The 18,078-nt window shown below is 36.2% G+C and overlaps 3 protein-coding genes across 10 annotated transcripts in view; 2 read left to right on the top strand and 1 right to left on the bottom strand.

Annotated features, from left to right (window-relative positions):
• Positions 1–18,078, top strand: part of VPS36 (vacuolar protein sorting 36 homolog) — a 353,187-nt gene that overhangs the window by 240,000 nt on the left and 95,109 nt on the right. The window lies entirely within an intron of this gene.
• On the top strand, positions 760–9,146 carry ALG11 (ALG11 alpha-1,2-mannosyltransferase). Of its 2 annotated transcripts, none has more exons than XM_070732776.1 (4): positions 760–1,069; positions 4,146–4,379; positions 6,762–7,690; positions 8,858–9,146. In XM_070732776.1, the coding sequence occupies exons 1-4, from the start codon at positions 1,059–1,061 to the stop codon at positions 9,127–9,129; spliced, it is 1,446 nt and encodes a 481-aa protein (XP_070588877.1). In that variant the 5' UTR covers positions 760–1,058; the 3' UTR covers positions 9,130–9,146. The 2 variants fall into 2 exon arrangements, with proteins under 2 accessions (XP_070588877.1, XP_070588876.1); XM_070732775.1 differs by having other exon boundaries at positions 793–1,384.
• NEK5 (NIMA related kinase 5) overlaps positions 8,190–18,078 on the bottom strand; it is a 33,906-nt gene continuing 24,017 nt past the window's right edge. For 6 of the 7 annotated variants that reach the window (XM_070732769.1, XM_070732766.1, XM_070732774.1 and 3 more), the window contains 5 exons: positions 16,896–16,986; positions 14,529–14,648; positions 13,574–13,711; positions 11,197–11,314; positions 8,190–10,346 (listed from right to left, as the gene is read on the bottom strand). In XM_070732769.1, the coding sequence (XP_070588870.1) occupies positions 10,127–10,346; positions 11,197–11,314; positions 13,574–13,711; positions 14,529–14,648; positions 16,896–16,986 (687 nt within the window). In that variant the 3' untranslated portion in view covers positions 8,190–10,126. The remainder of the gene's footprint in view (positions 10,347–11,196; positions 11,315–13,573; positions 13,712–14,528; positions 14,649–16,895; positions 16,987–18,078) is intronic. The other variant, XM_070732773.1, reaches the window with a different exon arrangement.

Genomic DNA, 18,078 nt, shown 5'->3' with positions numbered 1-18,078 from the left:
GATTCTTGAAGCATATGGTAAAAAGCACCCAAATAATAAGAAATCCCCCCCAGCCCACACCTGTTTTTGAAAAGAATAAAAGAGAAAATAAACCCAGCCCTCAACTGGTTTTGGAAATGGTTCGAGTGTGTATACACACACACACATAAGGGGGGGAGAGAGACAGGGATGGAAAAAGAGGAGAAGTGAGAGGGAGAAGGAATGATGGAAAAAGGGAGGAAGAGAGAGAAATGAGAAACATGAGAGAAAAGGGGGAAAGACAGGAGAAGTACCCAGAAATGAGACAGTGGTATAAATTTGAGGAGGGATGATTGATGATTGACTGCATTTATAAGGGGATGTTACATGGGATTGTATATATGAGGGGGTTATGCATGCATGCATGCATGTATGTATTTATGTATTTATTAGATTTGTGTCATTTTGGTTGGTGGTGTGCCCCGGGATTTCCGCGGCTCAAAAAGGTTGAAAATCACTGCTCTAAACTATACAATCGCAACCGATCAATAAAACTATATTTGCTAATGGCATTTTGACAAAACTATCTGCAAGTGCATTCGTATTAAACAGATTTCATTTTTAAATGGTTAGGGGTTTTCCCCCCCTAAGCGGCTGCAAGTAATTAATACTGTTTTTACAGATTATTGTGATTTTCCCAGCCAATAGCTGCTCTTTTTCATGCCTCGCTGCAAATTTTTTCACGAGCCGCTTCCCACCTGCAAGGATAGCACTCCAAATTTTCGCGCGGTTTATCTGTTTGGTTGCTTATTGGCTGCTTTTTCGGGCTCCCATAGGGCATTTTGGTAAGAAGAGAGAGGCGTGGGTAATTTACGGTAGTGAAAATTTAGGGATCTGGTAGCAGCTTTTCCGACTAGCACGTTTTGTTAGAAGACCTGGGCTGCAGTTCCCTTTACCAGCTGCATTAAAGTGGGTGTTTTGACACCCGGTGGCAACCTATGGCAACCTTCCTTGTTATAGAAACGGCAAAGAGACTTAGGAGAGGATCGTAGCAGGTCTTTGAACAAAGAAGAGGCAGACATTGTAAATCTGAAATCGTTATGGGAGACAGGTACGTCTACATGTTTTCGTCCCTCTGCATGGAAACACTATGAACGACCAGAAGCATTCATTTACAATCCAGGAGAAGGAAACTACGGACCTTTTATGACTCATGGACTTCAACTCCCAGAATTCCCGAGCCAGCATAGCTGAAGTCCACGAGTCATAAAAGGGCCGTAGGTCCCCCGCCTCTGATCCACGTCTACAATCCATTTGGAAGGGGGAAATACTCGTTTCAGGGCTAGAGCGTCCGGGCAGACCAACACTTCCGGACCCGGAAGGGTACGGTCCTCCCCAAAATGGCTCCTTTCAAGCGTCTTTTCAGGTGAGAATTAACGTTGAGATGTTTTTTTTAAAGCGTAACAGAAGTACCGAAGGTGCCTTTTTTTTTTCAGAAGGCAACTGGGCTTTCTTGTTTTCCCTTTGAAGACATTTCGTTCTGATCCCAGAAGCGTCTTTTAAAAAGTAACAGATGTATCACGGTATAAAATGCAAAGGCTGTCAAACTGAAGGCGAATAGGTAGAGGTCTTCATCATAAAGCAGAAAGTACAGGAAAATCACGGTCTCCCAACCGTAAATGTCTGTATAATAAGTGTTTTTAGTTCGGTTTTTTAAATTTTCTACTAAAAGCTGAAAATTAGAGCGAGAGAGACCTAAGTCGAAACGTGTTTATTCTGCTCAAAAAAAGGGGGGGGGTGGCACGCCAGGGGGGTTGGGGGAATGGCACGCCAATACCATTTAAAATTTGTTAATTGGGACATTTGCTAAGTGAGTTTTGTCCCGTTTTACGACCTTTCTTGCTTCTGATTTTAAGTGAATCACTGCAGTTGATAAGTTAATGATCTGGTGGTTAAGTGAATCTGGCTTCCCCATTGACTGCATGTCAAAAGGTTGCAAAAGGGGATCTCATAGCAATATCATTTAGATTTATATACCGCTTCCAGTGCTTTACAGCCCTCTCTAAGCAGTTTACAGAGAGTAAGAATGTTGTCCCCAACAATCTGGGTCCTCATTTTACCGACCTTGCAAGGCTGAGTCAACATTGAACCTGGTGAGATTCGATCTGCCAACTGCTGGCAGCCGGTGATCAGCAGAAGTAGCTTGCAGTACTGTACTTTAACCACTACACCACTGAGGCTCTATATGACCCTGGGATGCTGTAATGGTCATAAGTAATTGTATCTATTTTTAAAAATTTTCAAAAAATGTTTATTAAATTTTGAAATATACAAATACTTCTGTAACAAAAATACATCCATATTTATTTATTTATTTATTAGATTTTATTTATTAGATTTTTATGCCACTCTTCTCATTAGACTTAGGGTGGCTTACAACATGTTAGCAATAGCATTTTTTAACAGAGCCAGCCTATTGCCCCCACAATCCAGGTCCCCATTTTATCCACCTTGGAAGGATGGAAGGCTGAGTCAACCTTGAGCCGGTGATGAGATTTGAACCGCTGACCTACAGATCTACAGTCAGCTTCAGTGGCCTGCAGTACAGCACTCTACCTGCTGCGCCACCCCAGCTCCTTATTGAACAATTCAACATCATTATGACAGTACACAAATCTTATCTCTGTTCTTATTTTCTCAGATATTCCTATTTGATCAAATATATATAAATACAATTTATGTCTTACTTTTATCTATATATTTCTTGTTTTTAGTTTCTATCCATTTATACCAGGTTTTCCAAGTTGAGTAATATTCCTTATTTAACTCTATAGTTAGTTTGTCCATTTTTGGCACATTCATTTTTTAAAATTATTAAATCCTCTGTTGGTATACAGTAATGAACATTTTCCATGTTTGTACCAGTACAATTCTCACTGCTGTAGTAATATGAATAATCAAATATTTAATATTTTTAGGATATTTTCCTTTAATGGTCCCCAGAAGAAACGGTTCAGGCTCCAGTTCTATTTTGCTTTGCATAATTTCATTTAATCATTTTTGTATTTTAATCCAATATTTTTAATTTCTGGACAAAGCCAACATAGTTAAAGAAGGTACCTTGTGTTTTTTGCATTTCCAGCAATTTGACTTTAAATTGGAATACATTTTTGCAAGTCTTGCTGGAACTAAGTGCCACCGATATAATATTTAATATTGATTTTCTTTGTACATGGCGGATTTTGGTTATGTATAATTTTTTCCAGTCTTTTAGCTCAATATTATGTCCCAAATTTTTAGTGCATGCTATCATTGGCTCCTTTACAATCTCCTCTTCCATATCAAAATTTAACAAGTAATTTTATATTCTAGATAATAATTTCTCTTCTGAACCTATTAAGAATTTATCTAATTGTGTTGATTTCAGTTCAAATCCAAATTCCTCTAGATCTTTTTTATATCTCAATTGTAGCTGGATATATGGCCACCAATATTTTTATTCCCTCTTCCTTTAATTCTTGGTTGGATTTTAATCTTCCCTCCTTATCCAAAATTTCATTATATTTTAATATTTATTTATTTATTTATTTATTTATTTATTAGATTTGTATGCCGCCCCTCTCCGTAGACATTTTGCCCATGTCTAATGAGTTAGGGTGAATATATAGGCATGCAAAGCTCCTTCTCTATCATAGCTACATTGCTGAGTACATATAAAAGCTGTAGACCAACCCCACAGGAAGACCTTACATAGATACCTTAATACAGTAATAAAATGTATTATGTAATATGACTGAACCTACAAGATCTGTGGATATGTACCGGATTTGAAAGCTAGCTAAAGTAGAGTTGCCACTGATCTTATTTTTCTCCACCTGTGCAGGAGAACACCCCTTTATGGTAACTGGCAAGATGACAAACACATTCCTTAATAGGAGATCAAATAAAATGACATTTTTGTTTTTAGCTTATTTGTAAAATTTAAGTTCTTCTCTGTGGATGATGATCTTGTACTTTGGCCCTCATAGCTGATTTATTTAAACTGATGACAGCATTAAAAAATGTTATTATTAAGAACACAAATGTTTCAGGCATTGTTTATCTTTTCTAAGTTTCTGAATAGTTTCCAGAGTTCAGTGTAGTGTCTTAAGGTTATATTTCAACTTTCCATCTTTTTTTTTTTACAGATTGCTGTATTCATTGATTATACCTGCTTTGATATTAAGTGGAGGTTTATTTCTCTGTGTATTGCTTCTACTCTGTGGTTTACGATTCTGGCTTCAATGGCAGAGATATCAGCTGATGCCTCCAGGGAACGATGGGAAAAGGCCACTTGTAGTTGCATTTTTCCATCCATATTGTAATGCTGGTGGTGGTGGAGAGAGAGTGCTATGGTGTGCTTTGAGAGCTTTACAGAAAAAGTAAGTAAACACATTTTCATGCATAAATATACCTTATTTTTTGGAATATAAGATGCACCTTTCCACCCCCTAGAAGAGGTTGAAAATTTGGATGCATCTTATACTCCAAATGTAGTTTTCATTAAGCTTTTTTTTAGCCCTAACTAGGTACTAACATGATCTTCCATGCTTTGCTAAGTGATCTTCCCTTTGCCTGTTTCTTTCATTGCTACTCCGTCCGACAATCAGCTGAGCCTTTTTTCATCTCTAAGTAGGTGCTAACAAGTGAAGCAATCTTCTGTGCTTTGCTATGGAAGCGATCATCCCTTTGCCTATTTTTCCCATTGTCTCTCTCTCTCTAGAGAGAGAGAAAAGTGTTTTAGAAAGTGTTTTTTATCCTCAACCAGGAGGTAAAAAGCAAGCACATGGACTTAAAACCAGCAAACTAATGTGCTGAAGCTGACCAGACTAAAGACTAGTCAGATGAATACCTGGTAGGCAGATTATTTTTTCCCTATTTTCCTCCCCCAAAACTAAGGTATGTCTTTTACTCCGATGTGTCTTATACTCCAAAAAATATGGTATGTATTACTGTGTTTTCTGTATCTTGAGCCTATCTTCTGGAGTATTGGCTATTCCTGCCAGCTTGGTGCAATCTGCAAATTTGATGAGTTCCCCTTCTAGTGCCTTATCTACCTTATTGATGAAGATATTGAAGAGTAAGTCAGTTTTGAGCCAAATATATATAATAGAAACATAGAAGTCTGACGGCAGAAAAAGACCTCATGGTTCATCTAGTCTGCCCTTGTACTATTTTCTGTATTTTATCTTAGGATGGATATATGTTTATCCTAGGCATGTTAAATTATATTTATAATAATTAACTAGACAACTCATACCCTTCCTGTTGGATCATTGTTTCAAATATATTTCCTTACCTAAATAGAGTACAGTGAGTGTTGAAATTTCTTCTGATATCCTCATTGAGTTTCTGGTGGGAATCTGGCAGGGAGCGTTGGAAACCCCCTTCCCTCCAGACAGCCAAGTGGCTGCTAGTGGGTGGGAGAGGGAGTGAGGGATTGTGAGCTGGTTGGGAAACACAGAACTTTGAAAATGAAAATCATGTGACAGCAACAGCAGCAGAGGTGGGTTCCATTTACCTTTGTTACCGGTTCGCATTGCAACTTTGCGCGCTCCCTCGCTCCACTCATGCACATGCAAATCTTGTCATGCGTTTCTGCTTCCGCACATGCTCACTAGCCCAATAGAGCCCCAAAACACAGCTGGGGTTCTGATCAGCTTTGTTTCAGGGGAAAGAAATAAAGCCCAGGATTAACCCATGGGTGGCCAGGCAGGCTTTTTTTCAAATAGAAGAAGAGGAAAAGCCATCCAAGAATGGAAAAATTGGCTGAAAATTCAAAAAAAGGTGGGGGAGTAGCACCCACAGACTAGCACTGACAGAAGCAGATCTGTCACTTCACAAGCGGGTCACTAATGGTTTGGGCGATCAGGACCAAACCAGGAGGAACCCACCCCTGAACAGCAGTGAAGTAGCAGCACTTGAAGCAGGCCAAACTTCCACAAATGTTATTGGTATCTTGGTTCAAAAACGGTTGCCCTGTTTTCCCAGCCCAACAATAGGTTCATTGCCTCATGTGCCCAGGCCCCAAACTGAATATGCTGAGGTAGAGATTAAAAACAAAAGTTTATGTTTAGTGACAATGGGAAATCTCCCTCAAAGCTGTTGTACCCCATTGATGTCTCATGGCGTCTTTTATACAGTAATTTCCACTATTTCACCTAGTTAAAGGTCATGACAATGAGAGTTTTAGTAGTATATAAGGCTCGTGAGGCATCATTCTCAGATAACAGTGAATACGTTTAAGGAAAGAACCCTCATGCTTAGGTTTATATTGTCACAAACCTAATTTAGAATTGATTTAAACATATATGATTGGAATATAATTTAGAACATATACACATCTGTCTATCTATCTACCTACTACTTTTGTGAGATGGGCCTTGTAAAGTTTTGTGATGCCCAAGTGGATTGGACATGATATAGCATATAATTTCTTCTTAAGACACCAACTATAGAACTCTGCTATGAGCACAGCGTGACAGCATAATTAACCATCTTTCCTCATTTAAAAGATTTGTAAATAAAAAAGAATAACAATCTGCGAGGGGTTCTTGCAGTTGGGAGCTACTTAGATTAACTACTCATAAATTCATTCATGTTGTTCCTTCGTTTGTTAATATTTTCTGCAAAGCCTGATAGCGAAAAGTTTTTAAATATACATGTATTATATAGTATCAAGCCATGGATTTAAAATTGTCTGAAAAGAGAACAAAATGTTATCCATATCTGAAATATTTTAATAGGAATTTTTTTTCCCCCAGGTACAAGAATGCTTCCTATATCGTCTACACAGGTGATACCGATGCTTCAGCTGAGAATATTGTAGAAGGTGCATACAGGCGATTCAACATCAGACTGAAACACCCTGTAAAGTTTGTGTTCTTAAAAAAGCGCTACTTGGTAGAAGCTTCCCGATATTCACATTTCACTCTGTTAGGTCAGAGCTTAGGATCCGTGTTTCTTGGCTGGGAAGCTCTTACAAAGTGTATCCCTGATATTTACATCGACTCCATGGGTTATGCATTCACACTTCCTATCTTTAAATATCTGGGAGGTTGCCGAATAGGATGTTATGTTCACTATCCTACAATCAGTACTGATATGCTTTCTGTGGTCAGGAATCAGCACGCACGATTTAATAATGCAGCCATTATCACAAAGAATCCCTTCTTAAGTAAAATGAAACTTATATATTATTACTTTTTTGCTTCCGTATATGGGTTAGTTGGTTCTTGCAGTGATATTGTCATGGTTAATTCTACATGGACTCGCGATCACATCCTTTCCCTCTGGAGGTGTAGGGATCGCACAAGCATCGTGTATCCACCTTGTGATGTACAGACTTTCCTGGATATTCCACTACAAGAAGACAACAGGATTATAAAACCAACAGTTGTTTCTATAAGCCAGTTCAGGCCAGAGAAGGACCACTCCCTGCAGATTAGAGCCTTTGCTAAATTGTTGGCAAAAACTGAAGGACAGCCACTATTGCCAAAGCTTGTTTTGATTGGGGGCTGTCGTAACCTAGATGATGACCAACGTGTAAATGAACTTAAGGAGCTCTGTCAAGAGTTAGGCATTGAAAAAAAGGTGGAATTCAAAGTTAATATTCCATTTGAAGAACTAAAGACACATCTGGCAGATGCAACTATTGGGCTTCATACCATGTGGAATGAACATTTTGGAATTGGTAGGTATCTTTGCTTATCTTCTATAAAGTGCTTCTTAGAAAATTTGGGTCAATAAAATAGATGGTATAACTAAGATTTAATTTGCATGTTCAGATGAAAAAATGACATTCTGTCCTCAAAATTACATCAAATTTGCATAGCAATTTACTATACCGGCCTGACCTAAAATGGTATATAAACTGCCATGAATACTTGCTATTAACAACCAGATATTGTATTCTCAAGATTTTACGTTATTAACACAGGTTTTTTCTGTTCACTCAGTCCTAAAAAGAAGCAAATGCTACTTGTTATTATTCACATAATGTCATAAACATTATACACTATTAACTTTAATTTGTTTAATATTTTTGACATTCATGGCCAAATTGTCAACTCTGTTAAATACTAAAACCACATAAGGAATTTTAAATAAAGACATAAAGATCAACAAGTAAGAGGCAATCTTTCCAGAAACCCATATTTGATAGGAGACATACAATAGTAGCCTGCAACACATTAAACATTTCTCTGAAATTTATTTATTTCATAGTATCATAGCCAGCCCCAATTGTGTACATTGAGCAATAACCAAAATTAAATTGATCCCGTATGAACACAAATTTTATATAAGGATACATCCAGCACATTTGAATTGAACTCAGAAGCTTATTAGCAACCAATGTTATGACCAGAATCAGTGGAACTCTGCTCTATCAAGTCCTTCTACTCAATCTAGACACTATACTCTGTATCTATTGTTACTTCTGTGTTGTCTTCAAAGGTAGCATGCTATAGAGTGTAGGTATTACTGTTGCTAAGATATTGTTCCTTAGATAGGGCTGAAAATGTTGCACCAGCTAAAGCTAGTTAAAACCTCTGCCCCAGGGTCTCCCCTTCAAGGAAACTGTGTCTTTAAATTTCCTCTGAGATGGATTTTGTGACTTCAGGATCAGGACAGGAATCTTAGCATAAACACAATAATGTACTCCGAAGAATACTTTTTGGAGAGCATTGAAACATGGTTGTTTCAAATTTTTATCAGTGCACATGCCACTTTCAAATCAGGAAAGTCTAAATTGTGCCTTTTCTTTTGTTGCAAAGTTGCAATAGAGAATGATAGTCTTGGTTGAGAAAGAATGAAAGAACCACAGTATTAACAGCAATCTGTTCTATGTCTTTTATAGGAATTGTTGAATGTATGGCAGCTGGCACAATTATTCTTGCTCACAATTCTGGAGGCCCCAAATTAGATATTGTGGTACCCTATGAAAGGAATATTACTGGATTTCTAGCAGAAGATGAAGATGGCTATGCAGACTCTATGGCTCATATCTTTGCATTACCTCCTGCAAAAAAGCTGCAAATCAGACAAAGTGCTCGTGAATCTGTGAAGAGGTTTGCTGATCAAAAATTTGAGGAAACATTCCTATTATCTGTAGAACAGCTATTTAAATAAAATATTTTGCTTATAAATATGTGACATACTTGAGTTATTATGGCACTACAAATACATGTTCTACATTTCTATTTATAGTGCAATAAAGATTTTACTCTTTAAATACTAAAGATATCCTAATAGAGTACATTTGACAGATTTTAAGGTCCCACTTCCAAAGATTTTCACAAAATATCTAGCATTCAATAATGATTATCTAATTTTGTCAGTAGCACTGAACATGTATTTTAATTATTTAATGGTATGAGGGCTTAAATTTATTTCATTATTTAAATTCTTCCCACAATTTATTCTTTGGTTAATTAAAAGCTATATAATTCATCAATGATTGAATGCCTAGAACTTTTCATTACAGACCAACAGTCAAAATGTTTACTGAAAAATGTCTGTCATCTGAAACCATTCAAATTAAACATTTTCTAAAGTTGTCAGGTAGCATGTATAATGAAAATGATCTCAGAAAAATCACGTTATACATTTTTTTCTCCGAAAGGATTGCAGAGGCACATAGAGCTGAATTCTCATAAAATTAGTATGTTCAACAAAGCTATGCTAAAATAATCTTAGCTTTTGTTGTCATACTAAGATTTTCCCCACTCCATTGGAGAATTTAAATACTTAAGCTCCCTCAGCAGAATTAGTCCACTCCAGATCCATGATTACCATTTCATTGAGGATTAGATCTAGATTAAGATATGTTTTCATCCAAAAAAATGAAACATGGTGATAAGTAGTGAAGTTCTATATTTATTGAGGTTATAAATTTGATTGGTGAAGTGATCCTTGAAAGTATCTCTGCATTAATTGTTGAAAGAGGTATATGCAACCCAAGACAGAGAAGAGAATTCCACTCTACAGGTTTTACTTTGGTATACTAGGCAAAGATTTTTCGTTACTATACAACAAAAAGATGAAGCACTCACTTTCTAAATTCAGGCAGGTCTTAACAGGCATACAGTTGGTTATTATTAATTCTTAACTATTATCCAAGAATGTGTTAACTGATTGCACTTTGTTCTTCTCCAGTCAAGTAATTATTATCTTCTAAGTTGTCATTACATTTGCTAAGTTTGCTATTGGCTACACATTGTTTTTGTTGTTCTGTGTTTGCTGATTCAATTGGACTTTTTGAAATCTCCTCCTCTAGAGATGTAACCACATTTTCCAAAGATTCCACTAGCGCATCTCTCAATTCATCTTCAGATCCTTCAAAGTTTCTATATAAAAACAAAAGAAAATGTGTTATTTTTTTACTAAATTACTAAAGTGCTATGTTTACAAATAGCGTAATACTTCTGAGCACTAGATGGTAACTGTGGTAATATCTACATAACATCTATGTAACAGGCTTGACTGAATGCAGAATCTGAATCAGGATTATGATTTGGGCAGTATTGTCAAAATGATATTTATAGAAAGACATGCTCTTCTAGAGCCATTAAATAAACGATTATAACAATCTCCATACTATTGGTGTAGTATATACAGTATTTGAATCTATTGTAAATAGAAAAGTAGAGTGATACAATGTCATCGTGAGGGCCTCTACACAATTCCAATCAATTAATAAATTCAACAAGGGGCATGCAAGCTCCTTGTTATCTCAGTGAAATTTATTACACATGTAAATCATTTTTGTGCAATGTAATATTTTATAAGTCCATTCATACAATTAACTTTGAATGCTGCAATTGGGAATTGATCAGATAACTGCAAAGTGTAGCTCATCACAACAATTTTACTCTTCTTATAATGACTCAATCAATTTATATGTCATTAGTTAAACTTACAGTATGTTAAAACATGAGTTCAGTTGTATGGGGGCTGATGGACCCCTCCCATTACTTTTTAGATATGCAGAACAAACTTGTTTCTGATGGCAGTATTTTAATGTATTGTTTTGTTTTAAGGCATATAATTGTTGTGGTTGTAATTCTCAGCTTTGTATACTTGTACATATATTAAAATCTATATCATTATTAATTAAAAATATGCGCTGAAGAAAATATTGTATGAACCACCTTTTCAAAGGGCCAAGTTACACATCCAGCAGTTGTAATGACTTACGTATCATCATCATCATCATCGTATCTTGGATCAAGTTTCCTTTCATCTGGGTTAGCAGCCAAATTAATTTCTGGATCATCTTTAATAGATTCTGGAATCTGGTGGTTTATTGTTTCTTCTGAAAGAATAGTATTTTCATTTAATAGTGATTTCATATACCACGTTTCATGTACTATTTCATAAAATGTACCAAGATAGCTTGGAGTAATACCAAAAATATATTGTATTAAAAATAAAAGTTCTATAGATGGAGGATGGAGGACTGCTTTCATATTCACAAGTCTATACTAATTTTACATAAATGCAGTGATGGGCTACCAAAATTTTTACTACCACACCGTGGGCGTGGCTTATACATTTTGTTTTAACATCTTTCAGTGCAAATTGGGTGCTCTGGGGTGGAGCTCCAAATTTGCTACTGGAACTGTGTTCCTGACTGTTCCCGTAGGAGCCTATCACTGCAAGTATTCCTTACTTGATCTGATTCTTGCATAGCACTGAAGTATTACCGTATATGCTTAAATCTGATTTAACTAACTAACTAAACAATAAATCATGGCTTATAGGATTTACAAGCTACAGTGACAGGGCTCACATAATAGACTTAAGGCCAAACATTATGGCTTAAATTGACACATTAATCCAATTTATGTGAAAGTTGGCAGTTCATCTTTAATGTCAAATGTAATATTTCCATTGCTGACCTATCAGGACTGACTGTGCTCAGCCTTAATTAAAACTTGTTTTTTATAAGCAGAAGGTCTTAGTTTTTAACTCTTAAGAAAATATTTGCTGTGTGGACTCAAAATATTCATACAATGTCCTTCCTGTCAATGAATACTTCAGCTTCAGCCACAATAATACATGAGCACATAATGGATACAAACTCAAAGTAAACTGCTCCAAACTCGACTGTAGAAAATATGAGTTCAGCAACTGAGCTGTTAATGCATGGAACTCACTACCGGACTCTTGTTTCATCACCAACCCCCCAAAACTTTACCCTTAGACTAGGGGTAGGCTCTTCTATGACTTGTGGACTTCAATTCCCAGAATTCCTGAGCCAATCTTTCTAGCTGAGGAATTCTGGGAGTTGAAGTCCACCTGTCATAGAAGAGCCAACTTTGCTTACCCCTGCCTTAGACTATCCACTGTTGACCTCACCTGATTCCCAAGAGGTCAGTAAGGGGCGTGCATAAATGCACCAGTGTGCCTACTGTCTCTGTTCTAAGTTTCTCTCTTAATAGTACCAATATCATGTACTGTATATAAAGTTTTATTTCTTTGTATACTACTAATACATACTTGACAAAATCAATAAAATAAAATCAATAAAATAAAATAAAATCTCTCTAGCTATTAGAATTGTTTGTCCACGCAGTATACACATTAGCTTCTGTTTTCTGTCACTTGTTATCTCCCAAAAATTGTGAAAGTGATTGTTGTCCATTGGTTATGTAAGAATCTGAAATTCCTAACCAGTTTTAATGATTCATCCATTTATTCCTAATATTACTATTAGAAACTAGCATCAATAGCTTTCATGGAACTTAACTCCCAGGAAAAGTGAGATGAAAAAGGATATTATCAATAAAATATCTTTTCTCTAAAAAGTGAGTGTTTTAAGTAAATTACTGTATATGGCCTAACAATTAAAGATTTGCTCTCTTGAATATATAAAAAAATTTCCATTATGAAAAATCGAACATTCTAATAGAACTACAAAAATACATTTTAAAAAATCAGGCTGCCTCAGGTAAAAATCCAAGTAAATATTGCTGTTTTAAAGTTACAACACCTTTGTAATTAACATAATTGTGTGTATATATGTTTGATGAAGTGTGTGTATGTATGGGGGTATTATTGTGAAACTGCAACATTAACATTTACCTTGTTGCTTACAAGAAAAATGATTTTTTTAATTTCACTTTTCTTAAGGTAACTTTTATATTCTTTCCAGGCACATGACATTTAGAAATAATTTTTAAAGTATTTAGATACATTCCAATTTTTAATTAATTTAATTATTTACATTTATTCTTCTTATCCTCATATAATTACCTATTTTAGGATGAAGGTTATGCATGCTTACTTCCTTCTGCACAACCCTCCCCTTTCCTTCTTAGAACACTCAAATATATTCAACACAATCCCCTAGCTTAGGACAATGCAGCAGAAATTGGGGGAATGAGGAAATTATGGGGAAACTATTCTCTTCTGTCTATGTGGACACCAGTGGGATACAAATCTTAGATGCTATTCTAGTTTTAATCTAGTTCAACTTGTTACACAGAGATTACTTATGGCACTAATTATTAAATAAAAATTCAACATTAACTTCAAATAATAAAATTATGCAAAAAAACCCACAACTTACTAGATTCTTCAGGTTGGCACAAGGTGTCACTGGTGCATTCTGCTTCTGCTAACATATTCATTAGAGTACTTGGTAGTTTTGGGCTCCATCTTTTCCTGGCGTCAGGGAACTCTGAATCTATTTCATTTACTTGGCCAGCTGAGGGAAAAAATGTTACATTCCTTATACAGGTAATTTTTGACAGGTAAACTATTAGTTTAGTGACCGTTCAAAGTTACCACACTGAAAAAAAGTTATTTATGACCGTTTTCACACTTACAATCTATAGCATCCCTGTGGTCATATGATAAAATTTAAGACAGCGATTGGCATATATTTATGATTATTGCAATGTCTTGGTGTCACAGGATCACAAGCAAAGTCAATGGGGTAGCCAGATTCACTTTACAACCATGTTAATAACTTAACAACTGCAGCAATTTGCTTAACAACTGTCTTGCTTAGCAATGGAAATTTTGGGTTCAGTTGTGATCATAAGTCAAGGACTACCTGTATTTTGAAAAAAAAATTAATATAAATTTGATCCTCTTGTAATACATTTCCATTTTTCTTCATCCCTCCCTTTTTTCACTCCTGGAAATTACTGAATTATCCTCCAACCAAGATTAATGATTGATCACTTAGTTAAGTTATGATGGATTCAAAATTACATATGATGCTTCCTTGAGATTGTAACTGTCGCAATCCCCTTAGCCTTCACAATCTTTACAGAGTCAGCCTACTGCCCCCAAAAATCTTAGTCTTCATGTTACCAACCTCGGAAGGATGGAAGGCTGAGTCAACCTTGAGCCAGGCAGGATCAAATTGTTATTTAACAATTCTATAACAGTATATATAACTCTTGAAAACTTACTGAAATAATACTCCAGATCAGGATGGAAACCTAATGTCTATTGCACTGCATTCCTAAAGATACAGGGAACACATTTTATTTAAAATATTTCAGAAAGGTCACCTTCATCCATAGTATCCCATACAGATGTGACATCTGCATTTTCTAAGAGATTCAGTAGTGTCTGTGGAGTTGAGATTTGCCAGTGTTTTCTGTCGTTTATGACATCTTCCTTATTAACTTCTAAAGAGAAAAATCATTATTTTTTTCCCCTGAAAGGATAAAATATTGATGCTAACTATAGCTTATTCATGCCATTATCTACAGACAATCCTTAACTTATAACGGTTCATTTAGTGACCATGCAAAGTTACGATGGCACTAAAAGTGACATGACTTTTTCACATTTATGACTGTTGCAGTATCCTCATGGTCACATGATCAAAATTCAGACTGCTAGCAAATGATTCATATTTTATAGTACAGTAGTTGCAATGTCCTCAGGCCACATGATCACCTTTTGTGACCTTCTGCAAGCAAAGTCTATGGCAAAGTCAGATTCATTTAACAGTTGTATTACTAACTTAACAAAACTGCAGTGATTCAAAACAACTGTAGCAAAAAAGGTCATAAAATGGAGCAAATCTCACTTAACAAATGTCTCATTTAGCCATGTAAATTTTGCACTAAGTTGGGGTCATAAGTCAAGGACTACCTATATTTCATCTAGGAGGTGTTTTTATAAAAAGAAGTCTTATGATTAAAATTTTGTTTAAAAGCCATTATTATTATGGACTAAATAATCAGTATGAAATTGCCCTGGGAGTAACACACACTTTTCTCAAAATATTCTCAAGATGATTAAATGCAGATTGCAGATACTGTATGACCAACGTAGAGGTGGACATTCTGCAGTAGGAAAGTGAGTCAGTTCTCAAAAATGTATATTTATTAAGAAACAGAAATTTGATGTGGAGAAATACAACTATTTAATAATAAGAACATGATTATTGATTGACTTTCCATGTCTGTCCATCTGTCCAGAAAAATGAACCAGCAAGCCTAACAGAAATTACTATTAAAACACAAACAAAACCTAAGTTGCCTTACAAAAATAAGAGCTTCTCCTGTAACCTAAATACAGAAAAGCTTCATCTTCTGAGCCCTGGTGCTTGAAGAAAGAGCCAGGCCTTCATAGCCTTCCAAGTAAGGTTATGGTTGTCCATAGCTCTGGGGTGGGGGGAGCTGTTCCAAAGGACAGCTGCATCATTGCAGACAAAGCATATTTTCCAAGATCTGCTAGGTGACTTTTTTTTCATTAAGGGAAGGGAACCCAGTACATGGAAAGGGAGGCACAAACCATCAGATACTGGCAGTCCCACAAGTAAACTGATCCCATGGTATGCAGGGCTCTTAAGGTCACCACCAGGCCAATCATCTATACATCTATACAGAAAGGGGCGGCATACAAATCTAATAAATAAATAAATAAAATAAAAAAATCTCCAGCAATACATCTCCACTCAGTGAAGCAGTGGAAGTAATGTGCTGGTGTCTGAAGGCTGTTAGGATTTGGATGGATGTCTACAAGCTCAGACTCAACCCTGACAATATGAAGTGGCTGTGGGTTTTGCTTCCCCAGGCCAATTCCATCTGTCCATCACTTGGGGGGGGGGGACTTTTGACTTCCTCAGAGAGAGTCTGCAACTTGGGCATCCTCCTCGATCCACAGCTGACTTTGGAACATCATCTTTCGGCTGTGGCGAAGGGGGCATTCGTCCAGGTTCGCCTGGTGCGCCAGTTGCGGTCCTATCTGGACAGGAAGTCCCTACTCAGTCATTCATGCCCTTATAACCTCGAGGTTCGACTACTGCAACGCTCTCTACATGGGGCTACCTTTGAAGAGTGTTTGAAAACTGTAGATCATGCAAAATGCAGCATGTAAATAAATAAAGAACGTTCCCAGCAACCTTCCCCACCAAAACTGTCCAATACAGCAATGGTTTCTTAAGGAATAGATAGACCAGTCTCCTTCAAAGCCAGAGGAATCACACCCTTCTGCAAAGAAGTATTTGCCCCTGCTTGAAACCAGTTACACATAACTTCTTGGGTAGCTAGAACCTAGTAGGAAGGACACAAACCTGATATAAGATGGAAAGATGCGACACCCCAAGTATCTTGTCCTCTTCTTCCAGAAACAAAATAGGGAGGTTGTTGGGGGTTTTTATATATATATATTTCTATTTTGTATTTTTTACTGTTTGTAAGCTGCCTAGAGTTGCTATAAGTGAGTAGGAAGCTATATAAATGTTCTAAAATAAATACCAGTACCTACCTACATTCATACATATGTAAACCAAGCTCAAATAATCAAACAAGACAGGGCCGCAGTCATCTACTGAAAACTAACATAGCTGGAGTCTAATTGCGAGTTGATCCCAGTGATTTTATCTGATAACAGTACAGTATTAATAATTTCAAGAAGCATACCCATCTTCCATTGCCATAACTTCTCCTCCAGTTTTTTCTTAAGGTTTCTTCCATGTTTAAAAGTCAATGTTTCATTAAATTTATCATGATGCTGAAATCAAACACATACAAAATCTGTTTTGGAAAAAAAAATAACTTACCGGTACATTGGGTTTTTTTGAAGCAAAAGCACCGAAATAACATCAGAACCAGACAAATCAATATTACCAAATGCAATCTATTATATGCTTTTCAGTGAGACATTCACTGAAATAGCAAATAATCTATCTTCAAATTTTTATGAGAAGAAACAAATTTCATAGAGGGAATGCTATATTTTCTGTCATTTTGAGAATGGATCTCTTTTAGATTACCTGACTCCAAAGTTTATATATATCAATCTGCACATTTTCTGTGTGACAGTGCTGCATTTATTCTAACACATGGAAACATATGGCATAATTTAAAAATGTAGTAATACTTAATTTTGTTGTATGTTTGTGGAGTTTTTTTAGATTCTGTGAGGGTTGTGCATCAATCTAGACTCCAAAAGAAAAAGATGGTTCATACTGAAAGATGACTATAGATGGACTAATAGATCCCCCATCACAACCTGTGATTCTTGCTTCCTTCCCATCCCATCTTTTAATTATAATTTTGTATTCCTATTGTTATGGTTTTATTGCTTTTAATGTTGTAAGCCTCCCAGGGTTGCTTTGTGTTGATACAGGGAGGAAAGAGAGAGAGAGAGAAAGAAAGAAAGAAAGAGAGAGAGAGAGAGAGAGGAAAAAAAAGAAAGAGAGAGAAAGAAAGAAAGAAAGAGAGAGAGAAGAATAAAAGAAGGAAAGAACAAAAGACAGAAAGGAGAGAAGGAGAGGGGGGAGGAAAAAAGAAAGAAGAAAGAGAGAGAGGGAAGGAGAGAGGGAAGGAGAGAGGGAGGAAGGAAAAAATTTCCTCAAAATCACACACAATGTTTCCTTTAGCCAAGGCAGAGCCCTCATAACTACATAGTTGTTTTTTTACATTTTGTATCGAAACATAAATCCTTGTCTAAAACTGCTATGGCAGAGATGTTTCAAATGAAAATTAATTAGCAGGATTTCAGCTGGTTACAAAAATCAGGGAAATAAATTTGAGGAAAAAACAAGCCTTTTAGTTTAAAAAATCTTGCTAAGAAGATCTAAAGACAGATAGCAGTGGCAGA

Source organism: Erythrolamprus reginae, chromosome 1, assembly GCF_031021105.1.
Source record: "Erythrolamprus reginae isolate rEryReg1 chromosome 1, rEryReg1.hap1, whole genome shotgun sequence".
NCBI classification, from domain to species: domain Eukaryota; kingdom Metazoa; phylum Chordata; class Lepidosauria; order Squamata; family Dipsadidae; genus Erythrolamprus; species Erythrolamprus reginae.
Note: the sequence above shows the minus strand (reverse complement) of the source record. Positions and strands in the feature narration are given on the sequence as shown.